General features: G+C 39.8%; 1 protein-coding gene across 1 annotated transcript; it reads left to right on the plus strand.

Annotated features, from left to right (window-relative positions):
* The first annotated feature begins 735 nt into the window (after nt 1-735).
* Nucleotides 736-21,250, plus strand: Gpr37 (G protein-coupled receptor 37 (endothelin receptor type B-like)). The gene is made up of 2 exons (XM_013019954.1): nt 736-1,744; nt 19,939-21,250. Exons 1-2 carry the CDS (start codon nt 746-748, stop codon nt 20,755-20,757), a joined length of 1,818 nt encoding a protein of 605 aa, XP_012875408.1. The 5' UTR covers nt 736-745; the 3' UTR covers nt 20,758-21,250.
* The last annotated feature ends 530 nt before the right edge of the window (nt 21,251-21,780 follow it).

The raw sequence follows: 21,780 nt of genomic DNA on the forward strand, positions 1-21,780 counted from the left end.
AGCCCCGCAGGGGCAGGTCGCCCAGCCCGCCGCCGGTGCCCTCCGCCCGGTCAACTTTGAGCCGGAGGAGAAGCAAGTTGAAGCAGTGGGCGCGGATCGGGAATCCGGCTGCGTCTGGGTGGCAAAGTGGCTGGACTTCGGTGGGGCAGGAGTTTGCCAGGTGCCATCCCTCGGAGCCTCTGTTTGGCAACCTGTTCGCAGAGAGCGGGGAGGGGGGTTGTGCCTGTCACAGTCACCTGTGGGGGGGGCGGGGGGAAGGGGAGGGGACTCGGCCGGCCACGGGATCCAGCCGTGTGGAAAGGATGTAAATAAGCCCAGCAACTGTCACTACCAGGCAGCCACCACCCGGAGGCAGGGAGGAGCGTGCGGGGCTTCGCCGGGCCCGTCGCCGCAGCAGTCCATCAGCAGGTGGTGTTCGCAACTTTTCAAGGTCAGCCCCTTGGACCAGCTTTCTTTTTTGTGTTTGTTTTGTTTTTCCTCCCAGAATCTTCAAGGATACCCGGAGCTTGGATTGCATCTGGTGGGGAGAAAAGCCCAGAACGCCGATCGCGGGGAAGACTTGTGAGGATGTGTTTATGACTCCCAGGACCCATCCCCCACGCCCCCTGCGCGCGTCCTCCCTACCCCGCGCTCCGGGCGGGAGGGGAGGGAGTGCGTGATGAGAGTCTCACTGGCCGCCGCGAGTTAGGCAGCAGGTGTCGGTCCCGAGCCAGAATCCGGCTGCCTGGGGCGCCCTCGCCCAGCCATGCGCCGCCCGGGCGCGCCAGGCGCTCGCCTGGCGCCGCTGCTGCTTCTCCTGCTGCTTCGGGCGTGTGTCTCTTCGGTGCTGGGGAGTCAGACGTGTCTTGGGGAGAGCTGTTCACCCCTGATCCAGCGTCGCAGCCGAGATGCTCGGGGACCGGGAAATGCTGCTGCGAGCGACGTCCTGCGAGTCCGTGAGCCCAGGGAAGGAGGGCTGAAGGCGGCCGGGCAGGTGGCGTCCTCCTGGGACCAACCTGTGGTCCCCGGCCGTGACCCAGGTGCGGACCGAGGGGCGGAGGCGTCCGAGCCTCGGCTCTCGGGACCCCCGACGAGGTCCCCCGGCCGCTGGAGATGGAAAAGTGCCCGCGGTCTGGAGCGCCCTGGAAATCCGAGGAGAGGGGACCCCACGGATCTCCAACTTTACCTGCAGACTTCCGAAGAGGAAGAGGAGAGTCCCAGAGGCTCGGGCATTCCCCGACGACGCAGCCAGGAGCCGGAGCCAGGAGCCAGGGATCTTTTCTACTGGCCAAGGAGAGCCGGGGGACTCCAAGGTTCCCATCACAAACTTCCTCCCAAGCTGGGCTACGGACCCTTAGGGCTGGAAGGGCGCACTGTGGCGCTCCCCGGGAGGGCGCTACCCCAGAATGGGTCCTTGGGTGATGAGGTCCACGAACCTGGGGGTCCCCGCCGGGGGAACAGCACAAGCCGTCGCTTGAGACTGAAGAATCCCTTCTACCCGCTGACCCAGGAGTCCTATGGAGCCTACGCGGTCATGTGCTTGTCCGTGGTGATCTTTGGCACCGGCATCATTGGCAACCTGGCGGTGATGTGCATCGTGTGCCACAACTACTACATGCGCAGCATCTCCAACTCTCTTTTAGCCAACTTGGCCTTCTGGGACTTTCTCATCATCTTCTTCTGCCTTCCACTCGTCATCTTCCACGAGCTGACCAAGAAATGGCTGCTGGAGGACTTTTCTTGCAAGATCGTCCCCTATATCGAGGTAATAATGCCTTCTAAGGGGGTCTCAAGCTACTGGCTCTATCCATTCCCAGGATTATAGAGCGTCAAAGAACTGCAGCTGGATGCAGCTACTTGGTTGGACCCCTGGGGCTTTTCTATGGGTCTCTCTTCCATTCCTTTCCCCAATCATGTACACACACACAGGTGTATATATACATATATATGGATATATATATATATATGTATATCTCCACACACATATACTGGCAGCTTTGCTGAATCACCTTCAGTTTCTTCTGGGCCTGGGGAAAAAAAAAGATTTTATCTGGTATAGAATTATGTGGATTATAAATCTAGATCTCTGAATTTGGTAGTACGTGTATTTCTAATTTGCTACCCATCAGAGAGACAAGGGTTAAATAATGGCCAGTTCATGGGTGTCCTCATCAGGGCCTGACAAGACACACAAAAATTAAAAAGGAAGTGATTAGCACGTGTGGACTAGATTTCTCATGCTTCAATAGGATTCCACCTCCCCTGTTCTTCCACCAAGGAAGACTACTGCATTTTCTTTTCTTTTCTTTTCTCTTTACTTTTTTTATGGCCTAAGTTGGAGTAACTGATTTTTCTTTAAAGGAAATCTTTGTCAGTTGGCTTCATGATATACAAATACCCCTCAAATTCCTTTAACTATCTGGCTGTCATCCAGACTACTTTATTTAAATTCTTAGGTCATTTCTTGTTTCTCTGTGTTTCCATCCCAATTTCTTAAAACTTATTTTCTTTCTTTTTTTATATATGAATGATTTTAAGCAAAAATAAGGTACTGGTCACCATGGCACAGAATCTGTTGAGCGTTCTCAAAGTACGTAAAATGTATTTGTGATTTTTATTATGGGGGATAAAGGACTTGCTATTTTAAGGCATTTATTATTAGACTACTAAACTTCTTAGGGAGAAAGAGATATGTAATAGGTTCCAAAGTTTGGAAATGTGAATTGTTTGTTTAAGACTTTCCAACCCCATGCTACAGCTAAAGGTCCTGAGCCATTACTGTGGTCGTTAAGATTTGCTCTGTAAATGGCCTCTCTTTAAACACCAGCTCTTGGAAGGGGCCCAAGTGCTTTGCTGCCAGTAGTGTTTTTAGCCAGCTGGCCCCTTGATTTTCTCCATTCAGACTGTCCTTTTCATTTATGGAAGCAGAAGAAGGGAAACTGTAAATATTCCAGAGCCTCTGATCCTGTCTGGCACCAGGGCCGGTCAACATCATGTTCAACATTGTTCCAGGGCCTACAGCTAAGGAGAAAGTAAACAGAGAACAGTACCTACTTAGAAGACCAAAGCAAAAGACAGTAAATAAGACCCTCTGTTTTCCTGTCAGTGATCAGATGCACAATCATTCTCATGGCTACTAAATCAGCTGTTGCTATTTTGCCAAAGTACAAGACTTCTCCTTTCCCTAAGCTGGAATATCTATATTTCTTTGGGACATAATTCATTGAATTAAAGGAGGAGGAGGTAGTTGAATTTATGTTAGTGAATTTGTGTCACCCACTACCTTTCAGTTTGAACTTTCTCTTTTTTTGAAGAATGGAGAAGAAATTGACTTATACAAGAAGGAGGTGAAGAATACACTGAAAAGTTAAGCGAGAAAGGTTCCCAATAAGAGGAAGTGGTGTATTGGTTTGTCTCAGTGGACTTACATTGGATTAAAGGCATCGATATACTTTAGATAGGAAAAACAATTGACAGATAAAAAAGAAATAGGCAAAGAAGAAGGAATTATCAGGTATTTTTTAGGGGGGGGATCTTTAAATGAAAAGAATGACCAAATTCAAAAAAATATAAATATAGATGAGGGCCATGAGACCTAAGGGTTGCAAAAGGTATTTGATAGACATTTGTTTTAGTGTTCCGTCTTACTGATTCTGATAGTCCAAAAAATTGTAATATCTTCTAAATTTATTTCACATTTCAAATTAATTTCTCCTCCTTAAGAGTATTTTTTGGTTTTGCTACTTTTTCATTGTTAATATTATTGCTCACTTTATAGTTTGTTTTCTCTCCTAAGTTTTAGAGCCCTTTCAGTTTTCCAGTAACTGGTACCAGGATTTTTTTTTTCCCAGAAAAGAACAAAATGCACATACTTTTTTTCCCTTGAGAAACTAAGTTATACATTTTTACAATCCACACTTTTTAATGTTAGAGCTGTGAAGGGCAATATTAATATGCCATGTTTTTACATTCCTACCTGATCTTTATTCTTCTGAAATAAGCTAATAATGTTTCAACAAGCCATGTAAAGGGAGTTCCTAGATCAGTGTCAGCGTCCTATTTCCTAACTTATGAGGACCAGAACTAAGTTCCAATCTCAGGATGAAGCAGTTCTGCCTCCAGGAGGCGCTGCTGCGCTCACATAAGATGTGACACTTGTGTATTGGGTACTGAAATAGCTCATCCTAAAGCGGGGATTGAGAGGAATATTAAGTTTATCAGGGCATACTTTTTGGTTCTGCACCCATTAAGTAAGGAAGGGCAGAGGGAGACAGCGAACTGTGGTGTACCGGAGGCAAGGATGTCAGCTCACTCCGTGAGGTGTTCTAGGGTTTGCAGTGGCTATGGGAAGAGGAGGATCCAGCTTTTACTTTATCCCTCCCTCCCTGCTTCCCTTCCTCCTTTTCTTGAAGGTGCCAAACATGATGGTCTTGATTAATTAAAGTTATGTAGGATGCATTTTATGTTTTGAAAATCACAAAACATGTTAGGTTGATAAGGTATTGTCAGTACATTACATTTGTTCAGACTTTTTCCTCCAATTGGGAAACTTTCCCTACACTATTGTTTCTTCTTTACCTAAAGATTTACTACAAGTCATTTGACATTATTGTTTGTCTTTGTGCATTTCTGCATTTTGCCCTTTTTACTTTTTATTTACTGGTATTTTATTGGGGGGGAGGGGTAGTGTTAGTGATAGGATGGCAGTTTGAACTCAGGACTCTGCGTGCTCTACCGCATGAGCTACACCCATAGATCACTTTTGCTTTGGTTGTGTATTTCAGATAGGATCTTGTCCAGTGTCGGCTTCAGACTTATATCCTCCTGTCTACAGCTTCTTGAGTGGTCTTATATCACAGCCATGTGTCATTAGACGTGGCTTATTGTTTGAGATGGAGACTCACTAACTTTTTGCCCAAGTTAGCCTAAGTTTTGTTCCTCACAATCTCTGCCCCCCATAGCTGGGAATACAGGTGTGAGCCACTGTGCTGGTTTATTTTGTGTTTTTCTTTTCTTTTTGTTTCATGCCTGGTCATCTCTTGTTGATTATAATATAGGATAAACTTTTTCTGAGAAGCATTGTTAGCTTTTCTCGTAATGTTATTCTTAATTTTTTTTCTTAATTTAAAATTTTATCCACAATTGATAATGACTGATTTTTACAGTTTATTTTTCCTTTCACATCTCTTGTGTTCATTTTCCTTTTCTACTGTAGCTCTGTTATTTTTCCTACCAATGGTTGTTAGCATAATCTGAAGCATATAATGGAATTCAGTGGAGAGTTAGAGTTATGTAAAAACATAGGAGATTGTGTTGAGCAGAAACTGCATGCCCATTTGTTGCCATTTGCATTCAAGTCTTCTGTTAATTTAAATTTGTGTGTCCCAAGGATAGCACCTGCCTTTCAGGGTCCTTCTTTTTTTTTTTTTTTTGGGTCCAGACGTGGGGCCTGAACTCTGGGCCTGGGCGCTGTCTCTCAGCTCTTCAGCTCAAGGCTAGCGCTCTACCACTTGAGCCACAGTGCCACTCCGGCTTTTTTCTTTTTGCTTATGTGGTGCTGAGGAATCGAACCCAGGGTCTCAGGCATGCAAGGCAAGCTCTCTACCACTGAGCCATCTTCCCAGCCCCTCAGGGTCCTTCTTAAGCAAGGGGGTCTTACCATAATGTGGCTGAGTGGCAATGTGCTAGAAGCCATTGTAGTTGCTAAGTTCTCTCTTTCTCTTCCAGGATTATGGTATCTTTGTGGCCGAAGCGATAAATCTCATAAAGGCCCAAGAAAATGGAATGATGGAAAAAGAAGGGATAGGACATAGGAGGGTTTACTATGTAGTCACCAGAAAAAAGTTATATTCTACCCTCAGTGCAACAGTTGTATGTCCAGGGAAGTGGGATACAGTGAGGGAATGGAGTCAGAGGAAAAAGAACAGATGAGTTAATTAGTTAGATGAATAGGCCTAGGTATGCCTTACACAAGGAAATTGGCAGGGGGAGTCCTCTAGCATACCATACTGAAAGGAGCCCTCGCATCCAGCCCAGGGAACCACGTGGAGGCAGGCAGGCACAGGAGAAAGATTATCACAGGTTTATTAGAGGAGCCATATTTGCCCCCAGAGAGAGAGAGAGAGTACATGGCGACCTTGCTATCTAGGTAGCAGCATGGTCTGAGGGTAGGAGGTGAGGTAGATGGGAGTTCAGGTGGGTCTGGGTGGAGAGAGGGAGGGGCCAGCTGTAAGCCTGGAACTCCAGGGCAGAGAGGAGCTCAGGTCTGGATGGAGCTGAGCTCCAAAGGTGGGCATAAGGCTTACACCTACAACTAAGGATCTAACAAGTGTTTAAAGAGAAATAATTCAGGCACTGCCTGTGGGAACAGGAAGAGCTCTGGGCTCCTTACTTGATGGACAGAAGCCAATCAGTCAGTATGTCAAATGAGCCAGACACACTGGTAAATATTTACTTCTATTCTGAACTTCAATTGGAGATTTGAATGACCTAGGTTCTTATTTAAAGAATTCACACTTTCCTGGTAGGGCAAAAGATTTCAAGTAGGTTTAAGATAACCCCAAGCACAACTGTATTTTTTTTAAACTGAGACACACAATTCCTGTGTCATTGTAAAGAGCAAATGAAGGATCATATCTTACCAAGGCTTTTGGTCAGGGATTTAATCTTTTCTGACCAGAGGAGACAGCTTCCAATCAATGACCCTGAGAATAGTGGTTTTAAAGTATGTGAAAGAAGTGACACTGTAATGGTTGTGTTTGTAGTCAGCATTATCAAAAAGAAAAAGAAGAAATGAAAGGTGTTGGAGGCTGAAGATGGCATGGCCATACAACTATGAGAGTTTGCACAGATTTGCCTGGAAGGCCTACAATGGAGTAATAGCACATGTATAATGGCAGATGCTTAATTTTTTTCTACTGGTGGATTTGCCATTAGGTATTCTGATGGACTTTTAAGTGGAAGCATGCAGTTTTATGGGCAATTTGAAAGTCACTAATAATATTCTCAGGGAAAATGGACTCAATCTATGAGCATGTACTTAAGAAATACTTTATGACTTTCCGTTAATCCCTTTGTAATCATTTCTACATTTCTATAAAGTGAAAATGCTTAGCTGATGACTCTAGCAGGAAAGCAAACCAGTCTCTTAGTTATTTTTATTTATAACTTCATTCCTGAATGAAGTTATATTTAAGTTAACTGAATTTGTGACTTACATAGCAAACAAAATCTGCCATACTGAAATTCAAATTTCAAATCATTAGCTATTGCTTAAAATGAGATTACATCCTTTTCTAAGGCCTGTGAGAGAATATGTATTTTTCTTTATTTCCCTGTTAGATTTATTATTTAGCATTAAGCTGCTAAGGATTATATATAAAATAGCAGTACCAAATAACTTATTAAAGGATCGTTTGCATAATTCATTATATACAAAAATCATTTTTATGTACAACATCATACATTTACTGGTTTACCATCCATCTATTCATTACACATTTATTGGGCTTTTCTTCAATGAGAGACAGGATATTAGGTAGTAAAAGATTGGAAGAAGATAAGAGGCAAGAGCTTCCAAAGATGAATGCCATAGGCAAACTTTTTTTAAATGAAGGTATGAAAAAGTAATACAATGTTTTCATAATCAAAAATACAGGTTTGAACAATGCAGTAGGAAAGTTCAGGAATGGCCTCGGGATGCACTGGCTCACAATTATACTTGGTTATGACCAAAGATGAGAAGATTCAGGTGAAATCTGCAGTTAAGAAATATAGTCCCTAAAATGACTATCTTCACTTGATAATTATTATTCTTTATTAACTAAGAGGACATAAAATAAATTAGATTTTAATATTTTACATGTAATTTTTTGCAATGTAGTAACAGTACATTAAATTGAGTTCTTCCCCCCCGCCCCAAAAATGTCAGAAACATGCAAAGTACTGAAGATAAACTCAGAGGACTTAGGGAAAGATGGTAACAAGGAGAAACTTCAGATGTTTTTGTAGATTGTGGAAAAGCATCGTGAACGCAAACGCACAGTCAAAAATGAAGATTTACTTCTAAGGTCCCAATTATGTCAGCCTGACATCCTTCAGCAGAAAAATGGAAGAAAATGTATCTGTAGAGCCAAACCAAGCTTATCAGTGCCCAGAGCTGATGAGTGAGGGTCTTACCTTGCCTTTCTGCTAACACTGCATTGACTACAATGGAATTCGCTCATCTTTTACAGGATTCTGAGGTGCTGAGACTTGGTTTAGCATTGTCACACAGGAAGCACACTATAGCATGTAGGAAAACACAGAGAGGCAGATGGCTAGAAACTGCCAGGGCCATCTCCTAAGTATTGTAATTAAAATAGTATTCTTTGGGGCTGGGAAGGTGGCTCAGTGGTAGAATGCTTGCCTTGCATGCATGAGGCCCTGGGTTCGATTCCTCAGCATTACATAAGCAGAAAAAGCCAGAAGTGGCACTGTGGCTCAAGTGGTAGAGCGCTAGCCTTGAGCTGAAGAGCTGAAGAGCTGAGGCCCAGAGTTCAAGCCCCACGACCAACAAAAAAATCAAAAACAAAAAAACCCTATGGTATTCTTTGTGCCAGAGGAGATGATCTCATCTCAAATTTCAAGGTAGAGTACACAAAGAGATTACTATAACCTTAAGTAGAGAATCTTTCCATTTGCTCAACAGGTATAAATGTGTTTTCTTTAATAATAAAATTTCCATTCAGCACAGGATGAAATCTCAGCAATAAGCTTGTTTCTGAGACAGAATTCTTTCAACTTGTAACATTACAATTGTTGTTAATGCTATCTCTCTGCCCAGTTGGATAGCTTTTACTTCATAATATTAAGGAGTCAGGTTGTTGATTTGAGCCCATCTAGAAATAAGTCATTCTCATTAAGTCTGTGTCTACTAAGAGCTAATAAGGCCTCATTTTTTTCCCACTCTCCACATTTTCAGGGTCTTTCCTTCTACATTTATTGTTTTGTCCTTCCATCAAATCTCTTCTCAGACTGAAGAAAACCTTTGATAAATTAATTCACATCAGGATGTGAGAATTAGAAATATCTATCCTCATAAGAGGCTTAAATAATCTCTCCTTAATAGACTACCAATGGTAGAATTTTGATTAAAGCTGAGAAATTTCATCTTCAAATGTCATTTTTCACTACCATTCAAATCAGAATCACTCAACTATAAAAAATGTGCTGTTAGTTTGAATTCACTATCATGCAAATCACTGCTAGAAGTCTAAAAAGAAGTAGATAAAAATTCATCACTGTGTCTATGGAAGGACCCAGGTGAAAACTATAACTCCAGATTACCTTAAAATGGTTAGGAGCATGATAATCGTACTGAGGATTGAAAACTAGACTGGGATTTTGGGTGTAATATACAATTCAAAATGAATTTTTTATTCTTTTTCCCCAATTTTTATTACCTTTAAGAGTTGTTCAAAGGGGGGTATCTTCTAACAAAGCAATTTTATGAATACAGTGCATCTGGATCAGTGTTATCTCCTTCAAAATGAATTTCTAATTTTTTAGGAATATGGAATATGAACATTTCTTTAGACTGGTTGATTCAGCAGTTACATTAGGACAAGTGAAACTAATCTGCCTTCATTTGCATTTGAACATTAATGAACATGACAAATTTACAATTAAATCATAGTGTTAGACAAGTTGTAGTAAAATGAATTTTATTATAAAAGAATATACTGTACTGTACACATTTTAAATGATAAAATGAGAATTTTATGGCATAAAATTGCTCAGTATTTAGTTCTAGCAATAAATGTTTCAATAATATTTATAACATTTTCTGGATAGATTTCATTTGTAATAAATTTTATTTTCCATTATTAAAAAGAGGCTTAAATGATATGCATTCACAGAACTGTGTTGCTTTTTATAACCTAACATTAAATATTTTTTGAAATCATTAGAAGAAGTTAGAGTTGAAAGGAAGCTTTAATTCCATCTGGAAGCATGAGAGGTAAAAGTATTTATATGATAAGACAAGTTTGGGAAGAGTTTCTGAGCTTTTAAACAGTCTTAATTGGATTTTTAATATGTGCTTGCTGATAAACTGAAGCAAGGGAAAAGAAAGTGAAAAGTGAGGCAAAAATAATAGGCAATCATTGATGCCTTTGAAATATTTTTATGTTGTTGAGACTCACATATAAATTAAATTGAATGTAATAGGCATAAATGGATTTTTATTGTATATGTATCTGTTAGATTAAATTTTGATGCTGTTGATGGGGTATGAAGCTTTCTCTTCGAGGAAGATTGATCATGAAAAACTCTACTTCATCCTAGAGATGGTTGCAGGCTTTTGTGAGGCAAGTTTCCTCTGATTCCCCTGTACTTAGTTTGGGAATTATTTTATTTTATTTTATTTATGTATTTGTTCTTGTTGTTGTGGGGCTTGAACTTGGGGCCTAAGCACTTTCGTTGAGAGTATTTTTTGCTCCAGACTAGTGCTCTACCACTCTGAGCCACAGTGCCACTTCTGGTTTTCTAGTGGTTAATTGGAAATCAGTGTCTCATGGACTTCCTGCCTGGGCTGACTTTGAACCACTATCCTCTGATCTTCATCTCCTGAGTAGCTAGGATTTCAGGTGTGCCACCAGCAACTGGCTGGTTTGGAAATTTTAATCCAAGTGTGTCCAACCATCCTACCATGCTCTCTGAAGTGAACACCTGTGGTAGAGGGCCTCACATCACTGCAGTTTGGTTAATGGTGAGACTCTCTAGCATGCCCTCCCACTGGTGGGAAAAGCACTATCTCTCTTCTGTACTCCCTGAAGTGCTATAAAGTTGAGAGCTACAGAAAAGACAAGAAGAAGCCAAAGGCATTACAAGCTCAAGCCATTTAGAGTTTCAAAGGAAACTCTACCCTGTGTTCCTCTTGCTTTCTTCCTGACTGGTTGTTAGTCCTGTAACCCCTGACTCACAAAAGATTATCATTCATGGCCAAAATGAATGGATTTTCTTAACAATAATGCCCTTGTTTCTGAGGGCTACTTGTAAACAAAGGGCAACACATAAATAGATGTATTATATTAGACATTTTTTGGATGAAAAATAGAAGTTAGAATGTAGTTTTCATGACCTTGGTTAGGAATTTTCCTATTTTATAAAAATGAGTGTATTCTATTCATATACATAAGCATGTAGATTCACAGGAAGAAAATTATGCTTAGAAGTACATTGATTTTTTTTGATCTAACAATGGCATCACTGATTTGTACCAGAAAATTTAGAAAAGGATACTATTTACTTTATGAGTTGTACTGTGCTCTGTGCAATCATTTTACCTTTTGACAGGTTCACTTTCATTTGCTGTTTGTTTATAATAAAAACCTGGGAAACGGAGCACTAGTTACAAGAAAGTCTCCATAGACAACGGTTTTCCTAAAGAATCTATGTACTCTTGCTTTATATCATGTTAAATGAATAATAATTCCATGCATTACACAGAGTATGTTTTACCCAAGTCTTCTGTAGGACCTGATGTTTTGTGAATTAGAAACCTGAATGATAGCGAAGAAATCCAGTAGTATATCTTTATATAAAAATTACATTTCCATGCAATTATTGTGCTTTTCCTTATTAATTTTGCTTTGTAAAAACAGAAACACAGGAAACCACTGAGCTTGTGATAGGAAAAAATGCATTTTTTTCTTATTAGGGGAGAAGACATTTTTCACTCTGAGTCTTTCCACAAAGTCACTACTATCCCATACTTGTGTGAATGAATTAATTTATCAATTGCATAAAATAGCAATTTTAAACTGGCTAAACTATGGTTGAACAGAAATTCAGGATTCATTCTATACATACAGATCGAAGAGAGGGATAAAATATTTGAAAAGCTGGAAAATGTCCATGGTTCTTATAATGACTGGATTGAGTTTTTCTTAATTCAGTCTTCCCATACAAATAAATGAATAGCCAAAGAACTGTATTTACTTTCATGCAGGAAACTCTAAGCAGTTATGTTATGTTATCACCATTATTATCATTGTCATTATCGTAATCATCATCATCATCAAACAACCCACTTTTTGTTGTTTCTTTCCATAACAAAATAGAAAAGGCAACAGTTGAAGCCATTCACAAAAATGTCATTAGAGTTTTAAAGTCCTTTACTCTTTGGCTTTCTTTCCTCTTTTTTATATGGCTTTCTTTCCTCTTTCCAGTGTTTAATCTTCTGTGGGTCCACAGTGAAGGAAAAAATGTGCATGTGTATAATTACTCTAATTCCTTATTAAGAAAATTGAAGCAAGGGGAAGATGAGCACTGTCATTGTGTTGGATATCAAATGAAATGTATTGGTCTTCACCCGAGTCAATAGCACCTTTATTGTGATTAGGAATAAACTCTTTCAGTTGATTACTTTGGGTTAGTATAACTTTTAAAGTATAAATAATTATGGAACTCTTTTATAACCTGGATAATTCAGACCCTTACTATTCATTCTCAAGTACCACATGAAGCTTGAAATTAGCAAATATTGCAAAAACAAAGCATTAATTTTATCCATAAAATACATTAGACTATAAGGGAAAATTTAAGTAATACATTAAAACATTTAAAAAATCCATAATTGACCAAAGTAATACATAAAACTGATCATCTTTTCCTGGCTACTTACTTTTTTTTCATGGAAGCAAAATTCCTACAGCTTTATAAAGTTTACTGTGTATATCAAGCTGACAGAAAGGATTTTGAGAATGAAATGCTGAGTGGTCTTCAAGGCCTCTTGCCTTTGTGCACCATCCTTGAATTCCGTAGATGTAAGTATAACTCATTCTGTCCTGGAATGGATGCTACCATGTAACTCAGACCATTAAATCTTAAGATTATCCTACTAGACTAAAACATACATGGTATTCCAAGGATTTAGATCATCTCCCCTAAAATAACAACTGCTTTCCATGGGAGGTTTATATCAGGGTTATTTTGGGAGGCTAGTTAGACATGTGTGTTAGTTTCCTAGGAGATACTTAGTAATTTTTGTCTCTCAATCTCCATACTAACTCCTTGATTCTCAACTATATGACTTTGACCCAGAGCCAGAGGAGCCATGGAAACATGGCAAGAATTGGGTAAAGTCAAATAGAGCTGTTCAGAAGACAGTAATGAGCCATGTCATAGGTACATTTATCTATTGGGTGAGGGGAGGCAGGTAAGAAATAGTAAAGAAATTCTGTTTCAGAGTCTAAACCTATTCATCATGATCTATGGAAGAAAGCACAATAGAACATTTTGTAATCCTTATCTCTGCTTCTCCAAAAATGTGTAGTGTGTGTGTGTGTGTGTGTGTGTGTGTGTGTGTGTGTGTGTGTATGACTGAGCTGATGCAGCACTCTCTTTGCCACTGAGAACTAAGTTCAGTAAAGCCATAATGGTGCTGAAACAGGAGCATAGACAGTATGGGAATGATCACAAGGAGAAACCCCAGAGTCTATATTGGTACTGGGGCTGCTGCTCCCTGTGTGTAAACTCTTGACTAGATTTTGGTTCTAACAAAGCTGAAGGTGGCTGCATCTGCCTTGCATGTCCATAGGGCAGGAGCTGAAGGACCGTCATTGTTGTTACTTTGGGATACAAAGAACAACAGGACATTGTTGTTGAAAGAAAGATCTTAGAGTTGTTTGTTTTGATTCCATTGCCATTTCTGAGTTTTCCTTTCAAAATATTAATGATGTATTTTCCTCAAGAGTTAAACTTTTTTATAATTTTTAATTTTTCCTTGGTTTTGAAATTTTCAAAACCTACTACCTGTCTACTGAAAGTATTTACAGTTTCTGGTTTTGTTGCTGTTAATGATTCCTCCTATTTCAGTTTAATTCATGAGAGTTTGCAATCTTACTCATTTCATCTCTGAATGTTGCTTGAAAGAACGATCCCCCTAAGCAAACACTTAACAACGTTCCTCCCCAAAGCATATTTATAGTGATACTAAATTTTAGCAATCAGATATGGTCATTAAATGCAGAAGATCCAACATTCATGATACAGTTTTCTAATTGCATATAATTGCACCATTCATCTTGTTAGAAATTTTAATAGGCTTTACATAAACAAGCATATTTAAGAACTGTGATGAAAATCATGTTATCCTAACATTTAGGAATTTTAATTACATGGGTATATTTTATATTGGAGTAAGCAGAAACTAGGTCAGCCTCATCTTCATATGATTGTTTTTTATCCATTTCTGAGATGTTTTGCTCATTATTTACCTTTCCTAAAACTTTCTATAAATTTCTTGAGCAAGTACTGAGTAAGGCTTTTGTATCTTTCTTGATCTTTCACATCACAGAATTTAACATAGAACTGAATTTGCAGATAATATCTAAATTAGTAACACCATAAGTGGTGGGCAGAAGGAAACATAGATGCCTAAGTCAACATTGCTAGAAGCAACTTCCAGAAAATCATTTGTGATAGTCCAGCTAACTTCACTTTTTTCAGCAACATTTTCTTTTTTCCTTTTTTTTTTGGTGGGGGGGGGGAGGATCTGAACTCTGGGCCTGAACTCTTGAGCTCTTCAGCTCAAGGCTAGCGCTCTACCACTTGAGCCACAGCGCCACTTCCGGCTTTTTTCTTTTTGCTTATGTGGCGCTGAGGAATCGAACCCAGGGCCTTGAGCATGCAAGGCAAGCGCTCTACCACTGAGCCACCTTCCCAGCCCTCAGCAACATTTTCTGATGCTCTTGTGAACCTCCTGGATGGTTCTTTCTTCATGTCTTACCGGATCCTACCTGCAGAACATTCTATCAGAACAAAGTAAAATTTGAAAACAAGAACCTGGACACGGGAGCTTCTTAAATTGTATGTAGAAAAACAAACACAGTTCCCTGTATAAATGATTTGTCAAGAAGACTATAGATCTTCCTCAATTTGTTTAAGGTTACACTTCAGTACTAGAACTTTTGGAAATATGCCTGAAGATCTGACCATCTTCAATACAATACAGTTCAAATAATTCCTGAGTATAAAAAGGGAGAATAGAAATATTACTTAAAAATTTCCCAGGCTTTTGTTATTTTGTGAGATTGACTCTTTGGGACCTGAAAAATGTTTTGCTTTTTGAGACAGAAAAACCTTCTTGTGTAAAAGAGCTTTTGCTATCTTAAGGAGCTGGCAATCTAACACACCCATCTTAACACACTTCTGCCCATCTGTATTTGTTGTTACATGTCATGAAATGCTCCACATCCTACATGGACTTAGGGATGCTGATGCTGATACTTGTGGTAATTCCAGGCATTTGAAGATCTCTACACTTATAATTAAGGAGATTGAGTAGAAGATGCTATCCATTGTGTACTGAATTTAAGTAATGACAGAAACTCCAGTGAATAGATGTGTTAAGATATGAACAGAGTGTCTCTTCTTACAGCCTCTGGTATTGCTATATTACTGAACTTGCCTTTTAATAAAAACACTTCCATACTTTTAAAATAATACATGGCATAAAACTTGGTAGCTTCATCTTTGTGGACTGACTCCAGGCATACAGTGAGAGAAAGGTATTACAAAGATTTACCTTCAGCTGGGCGCTGGTGGCTCAAGACTGTAATCCTAGTTACTGAGTAGGCTGAGATCTGAGGATCATGGTTCAAAGCAACTCCAGGCAGGAAAATCCATGAAACTTTTATCTTCAATAAACCCCAGAAAACAGGAAGTGGTGCTGTGGCTAGAGCATTATCCCTTAGCTAAAAAGCTGAGGGACAGCACCCAGGCCCAGAGTTCAAGCCCCACAACTAACCCACCCACCCCACCCCTGCTCCCTCCCCCCAAAAAAGAGATTTGCCTTCGTAAAAACTTGAAATGTTTTCTGAAGATTGTATGCATCAGATCGTTTGAGGTATTTTTTTTGTCTCACATCTTAAAAGGAATCAAAATAAATGAAAAACTTACATAGAAAGTTAACAACTAAAAAAATCTATAAGATGAACTATTGTTATTTTTACATGCTACTGCTTGACATAGATCTTCAGATAATCGGCACCCTTCCAACATTCCATAAGGAAGGTCACAAATGGTATGACAAAGCATAGGATTGGAAGGAAATTGTGCCATGTTAGCCTTCATATTTGGAATTGTTTGAGGTTCTGAGAACGGATGCAAACAATCCCATGGTTATGAACGATCCATTAATTAGAAAGTTGATTTTTACGAAGTGTGTGTCAAGATGGCTTGCTACCCCATCCAGCTGAGGTTGGTGGCTTTGTTCATGGTTTTGTCTCATGTTCTGAGCAATTTGGAGAGTAAGAATTGTGCGTGCAGCTCGACCATGATCTGTTCATTTGCAATGATTTAGAGCTGTATTCATCACATTTTTCTTCAGTTTTGCTTTTTCTGTAATTAAAACCTTTCTGTGCCTCTTTACAGACGGTCTCCACTCATTGCTACAGGTCTGGTCACATCCTGGCTGGTACATCCTCATTTCCACACTAGAACTAGGAGACACTGTGTGATGTGTCGTGTGTGGGAGGAGGAGAGAGTATTTGCCATTAGAACTCTCAGAACCCACACAGCAAGTTGCCATAGCTCTGGGGACAGTGACAGCTTGACTGCAGTAGATAAACAACATGTGCTTAAAGTATTAAAATCGCCTGACAAATGGTTTTCCTTTTGTCACCATGGTCCCATCAGACTCTAAAAAGTTAGATACTGACATTATGCGTATTTATTTCCTTACTCTGTTGACAAGGGAGGCTCTTATTACGATGTTTCTTATACATTCCCATATGCGAGCATGGGAGAGGAAAGTAGCATACACAGATTTGGGCAGGACAAAACTCAAAGTCTTTTCTTCACCAAGAGAATTTCTTTTAAAAATCATATTTTATCTGAAACCTCACTGACATTTTACAGTCTATGCATTGGCCTTGCTCAAGTATATAAATAATGACTGCATTTACTCCACACTAAATTGCTTAAATTTCCCCTGAAATACCTGAGTAGATTTGATGCTCTCAGATGATTACTGTATTTATCTTTGACTTTGAGAACTACTCAACTCTCAGTGGTATGTGATGATCTCTAGAAAGGAATGGTCCATATTTTATCCATCTTTCTCTCTCCAGTATTGAGCTAAGTGCCTGGTATAAATCTCACATCAGCAAATATGTTTGTGTCAGGTATGTTTCTGTGTGCCTTGTGAGAGAATTGGTGGTGCTCAGTTAATATTTAATTAATAGTGTGTCCACATTAGGGACATGTCAGGGGAACCCTCTGAGTGGAAAAAGTAGGACTCTATTTTTGGGGTGGTGCTGGTGGTTGAGAAACAAGTAATTGTTCATTGACTTAATTGTTGATTTTTTTTTTAGGTTTCTGGATCAGTGCCTTTTCGATATGCTGTGTGTGTGTGTGTGTGTGTGTGTGAGAGAGAGAGAGAGAGAGAGAGAGAGAGAGAGAGAGAGACAGACAGAGACAGAGACAGAGACAGAGACAGAGAGACAGAGAGAGAGAAACACAGAGACAGAAACAGAGAGAGAGGAGAATTCTGAGGCTTGAACTTAGGGACTGGGCGCTATCCCTGAGGTTATTTATTTATTTATTTTCTCTCAAGGCTAGTGCTCTACCACTTAGCCATAGCTCCACTTCTAGCTTTTTGGAGGTTAATTGGAGTCTCCCAGATGTCCTTGCCCCAGCTGGCCTTGAACCAGGATGCTTAGATCTCAGTCTTGTGAATAGCTAGGATTATAGGTGTGAGCCACTGGCGCCCAGCTTGGGTAGGTTGTAAGAATATTTTTTGATCTAAAATTTTCCTGCAGCTAAGATATCTAAATATGCTAGCTAGTTTCTTTATGCCCATTTTTATGGTTACTTGTATATACTATTTTAGACACTTTATTCTAGTAGCTCATGTATCTTTAAATTTGATAAACATGTAATCCATGATTACATGTGATGTCTGTTTCTCTACATTATATCCTTTGGCATAACATTCTATTGAGGTTGATTATCTCTCCTATATTATGATTTATTCTTTATTCTTTGAACTTATTTTCACTTGAATTTCATCAGTGGGATTTCTCTGAGTCCTGGTTATGAAGTGTATTCTTCCAGAGAGGACTTTTTGTCTTTTTTGCCTCCACTAGACAAACATAAATGTGGTTTAAATGGCTTTTTGTTTTTCTACAGAGATAGTGTGAATTCTAGTCCTAGTGTCATGTTAGTTCAGGCTCTTACAATTGGCTATTTTTTTCTCCTTCCCTCTCTATTCTCTCTGGCTACTACAATGTAGGCAACTTTCATTGTTTTCCCCATTTTTTCTTTCTTTTTACACCCCTGAAGACATAAGAATTAGGGGAATTCCAATTTCAAAAGGAAATCTCTGCCCTAGTTACTTCCACTTTGGTGCTGGTTTTGTCTCCTACTTCTGGGGACCTGGGAACCTGTACCAATTCTGTGGCTAAAACTAACTTGACATGGGGCACCAGTGGCTCCGGTCTGTAAGTCTGTAATCCTAACTATATAGGAAGGTGGAATCTATCTGAAGACCTCACTCAGTTTGAAGCAATCCCAGACAGAAACATCAAAAATATTCTCTATTCAATTATCCACCCAAAAAGTTGGACGAGGGGGATGGCATAAATGGTAGAGTACCAGTGAAAATGCCCAGTAAGATCACACACACACACACACACACACACACACACACACACACACACACCACACAGAGAGTAGTAGGATAGGGTATTAACTTGCTTAGAATTTGTTTTCTCATGGATTTCTTTGCCACTGGAAAATTTCGTTCTTATTTTCTATAAATGAATGCCTTTGCAAGCAATATTTAAAAGCTTTGTTTTGCATTTACAAAAAAAATTGAGGATGAGTTCTAATCATCAAGCTTGCTGGGATCAATAAGCTTTTTTAAAAACAATAAGTTTTTAATTGTGAAAATACAGCACAGAGGGTTAGAATTACATGAGCAAGGTAATGAGTGCATTTCTTATCAAGCATTGTTGCCTCCTCCTCTATTTTTCCCCTACCACCCGTTCCCTCCCACCTCCTTGACTACACTCCCCCCAACCTAAATTGTAAAGTTCGTTTTTCAACATAGCATTTTGTACATCTCATACCTCATTGTTGCAATGGGCCCACCTGTATTCCTATTTAAACAATTTTTCCCTTCCCCAAATTATATTAAGCGAAGTAAGCCAGGCCCTAAGAAACATAGGTCCCATGGTTTCCCTTATTTCCAATAACTAGTATATGTCTGAGACAAGCAGAAAAGGTCAGATAAGATGATGTTAGGTGAAATGAACCCCAAGATAAGGACACAAGGTTTTTTCTTTCTTGATATTATTTCTAGCAATAAGCTTTTGAGAGCTTGCTGTATGTAATGCAAATTATTTGAAAATATGATCATGGAATTCTATTTTATGTGTAATTAACACTGGACTTGATCTTTCCATTCTTTTTTAAATTTTATGTTATTGTAAAGATGCTATATAGAGGGGTTACAGTTACATGAGTAAGGCAATGAGTACATTTCTTGTCCATTCTTTATGGCTCTATCTATGGCTCTATCTACTCCCTTCCCTCCCTCCATCCCTCCCTTCTTCCTTCCTTCCTTCCTTCTTCCCTTTTCCTTTCCCTTCTTTTCTTTTTCTTTCATCCTTTCTTTGTTTTTTTCTTTGTTTTATACATTTCCTCTCTCTTCTCTTTCTTTCCCTTTCCTTTCTTTTTGTCTACACCACCAGGCAAAACACCCAAAGCTTTACAATTCTTTTTCTGTAAATCTGTTTACCATGATTCATTTAAGAAGAGCATCTCAAATCCTTCCCCCTCCTTCTCTCCCTTCCTCCCTCGCCTTCTTCCTCGCCTCACTTCTCTTCTCCCTCCCTGGTAGGTATGTATTTCCCAGTGCTCTCAGCTTTGAGGGAACCCCAAAGTAAATCTCTCTCATGTCTTCCCCAGGTGGCTTCTCTGGGTGTCACCACCTTCACCCTGTGTGCGCTGTGCATAGACCGCTTCCGTGCCGCCACCAACGTACAGATGTACTACGAAATGATTGAAAATTGTTCCTCAACCACCGCCAAACTGGCTGTTATATGGGTTGGCGCTCTGCTGTTGGCTCTCCCAGAAGTCGTCCTCCGCCAGCTGAGCAAGGAAGATTTGGGGTTCAGTGGCCGAGCTCCCGCAGAACGGTGCATTATAAAGATCTCTCCCGATTTACCGGATACCATCTATGTCCTGGCCCTCACCTACGACAGCGCCAGGCTCTGGTGGTATTTTGGTTGCTACTTCTGTTTACCCACCCTGTTCACCATCACCTGCTCTTTAGTGACTGCCAGGAAGATCCGTCAGGCGGAGAAAGCCAGTACCCGCGGGAATAAGAGGCAGATCCAGCTGGAAAGCCAGATGAACTGCACAGTGGTGGCCCTGACCATTCTGTATGGGTTTTGCATCATTCCTGAGAATATCTGCAACATCGTCACGGCCTACATGGCGACGGGGGTCTCTCAGCAGACCATGGACCTTCTCAACATCATCAGCCAGTTCCTTTTGTTCTTCAAGTCCTGCGTCACCCCCGTGCTCCTCTTCTGTCTCTGCAAGCCCTTCAGCAGGGCCTTCATGGAGTGCTGCTGCTGTTGCTGCGAAGCGTGCATTCAGAAATCGTCCACGGTGACCAGCGATGACAACGACAACGAGTACACCACGGAGCTCGAGCTGTCGCCCTTCAGCACCATCCGCCGGGAGATGTCCACCTTCGCTTCTGTCGGAACGCATTGCTAACCGAGGACTGGACTTGGCATCATCAGCCTTGTTCATTTGTTTGGTTTTCCTATGGGGTGAAAGTTTTTACTTCGTAGTTTTCCTTACAGGAAAAAAAAAAACATGCAAAAGGAAAGAAAAAAAAACAAGAAAAACATATTAACTACTATAGAACTGATTTTTTTGCAAATTTAATATTTGTGCTCGGAGAAAGACATGTTTATATTTAGTTATTTAAGAAGAATGGAGAAGGCTGATAGTTTTAGATCATTTTAGCTGGTCTGGTGCTAATATTTTATTCAAGAAAAGTTGCTGCACCTTAACTTAATAGCTAGATTTCTTGCTTTCTTTTAAAAAATATAATCCTTGTATATTGGTTCTAGCCATGTGATATTTGCAAGTTATTTTACGTTTCGGTTGTGATCGAAAGTATATTGTATATGGTATTGTGAGATGATTTGTATGTTGAGGAATTTACAAAGTAGCACCAAATAAATTACACTCTATTCTTTAATGTCATTGTCAATCTACTTTTAACCAAGACTCAATAAATCTTTTACTTGCCTTAAAGACACAATTACTGGTTCTATGCACAACTTAATAACAACTTTACTGTTTTACAATTGTATTTTTCTTTATAGTTTCCATTATATTATAGAAACTAATAGTACAGTTTCCTCATAGTAATATGTATGATTCACAAAATAAAATGTTTAAGCAAAAAATTTATTTTTAATACTTAGAAATAGTTTAAAGACCCTTTTGCGTATGTATGAATCGATGACAGAGTACAAGAAAATTATCCTTCTAAAAGTGGACCTCTGAACTAGCATGTGGAGGTACTGATTTTTCCATGAGGAATTATGGGTTGAATGTGGAATGAAAAACACAGTGCTTGTCATTTGACTTCATCTGGATTATAGCCGCTGGAGCTTGCATAAAGCATTCTGAATTCTGATTTTCTTCCTTTGAGAAAATGAACCTGATTAAGTCTGTATGGTTTAATTTCCTTAAGTGGATATTTAAATACAGCCATAGAATAAG

Source organism: Dipodomys ordii, unplaced genomic scaffold (assembly GCF_000151885.1).
Source record: "Dipodomys ordii isolate 6190 unplaced genomic scaffold, Dord_2.0 Scaffold48, whole genome shotgun sequence".
In the NCBI taxonomy this organism is placed as follows: Eukaryota; Metazoa; Chordata; class Mammalia; order Rodentia; family Heteromyidae; genus Dipodomys; species Dipodomys ordii.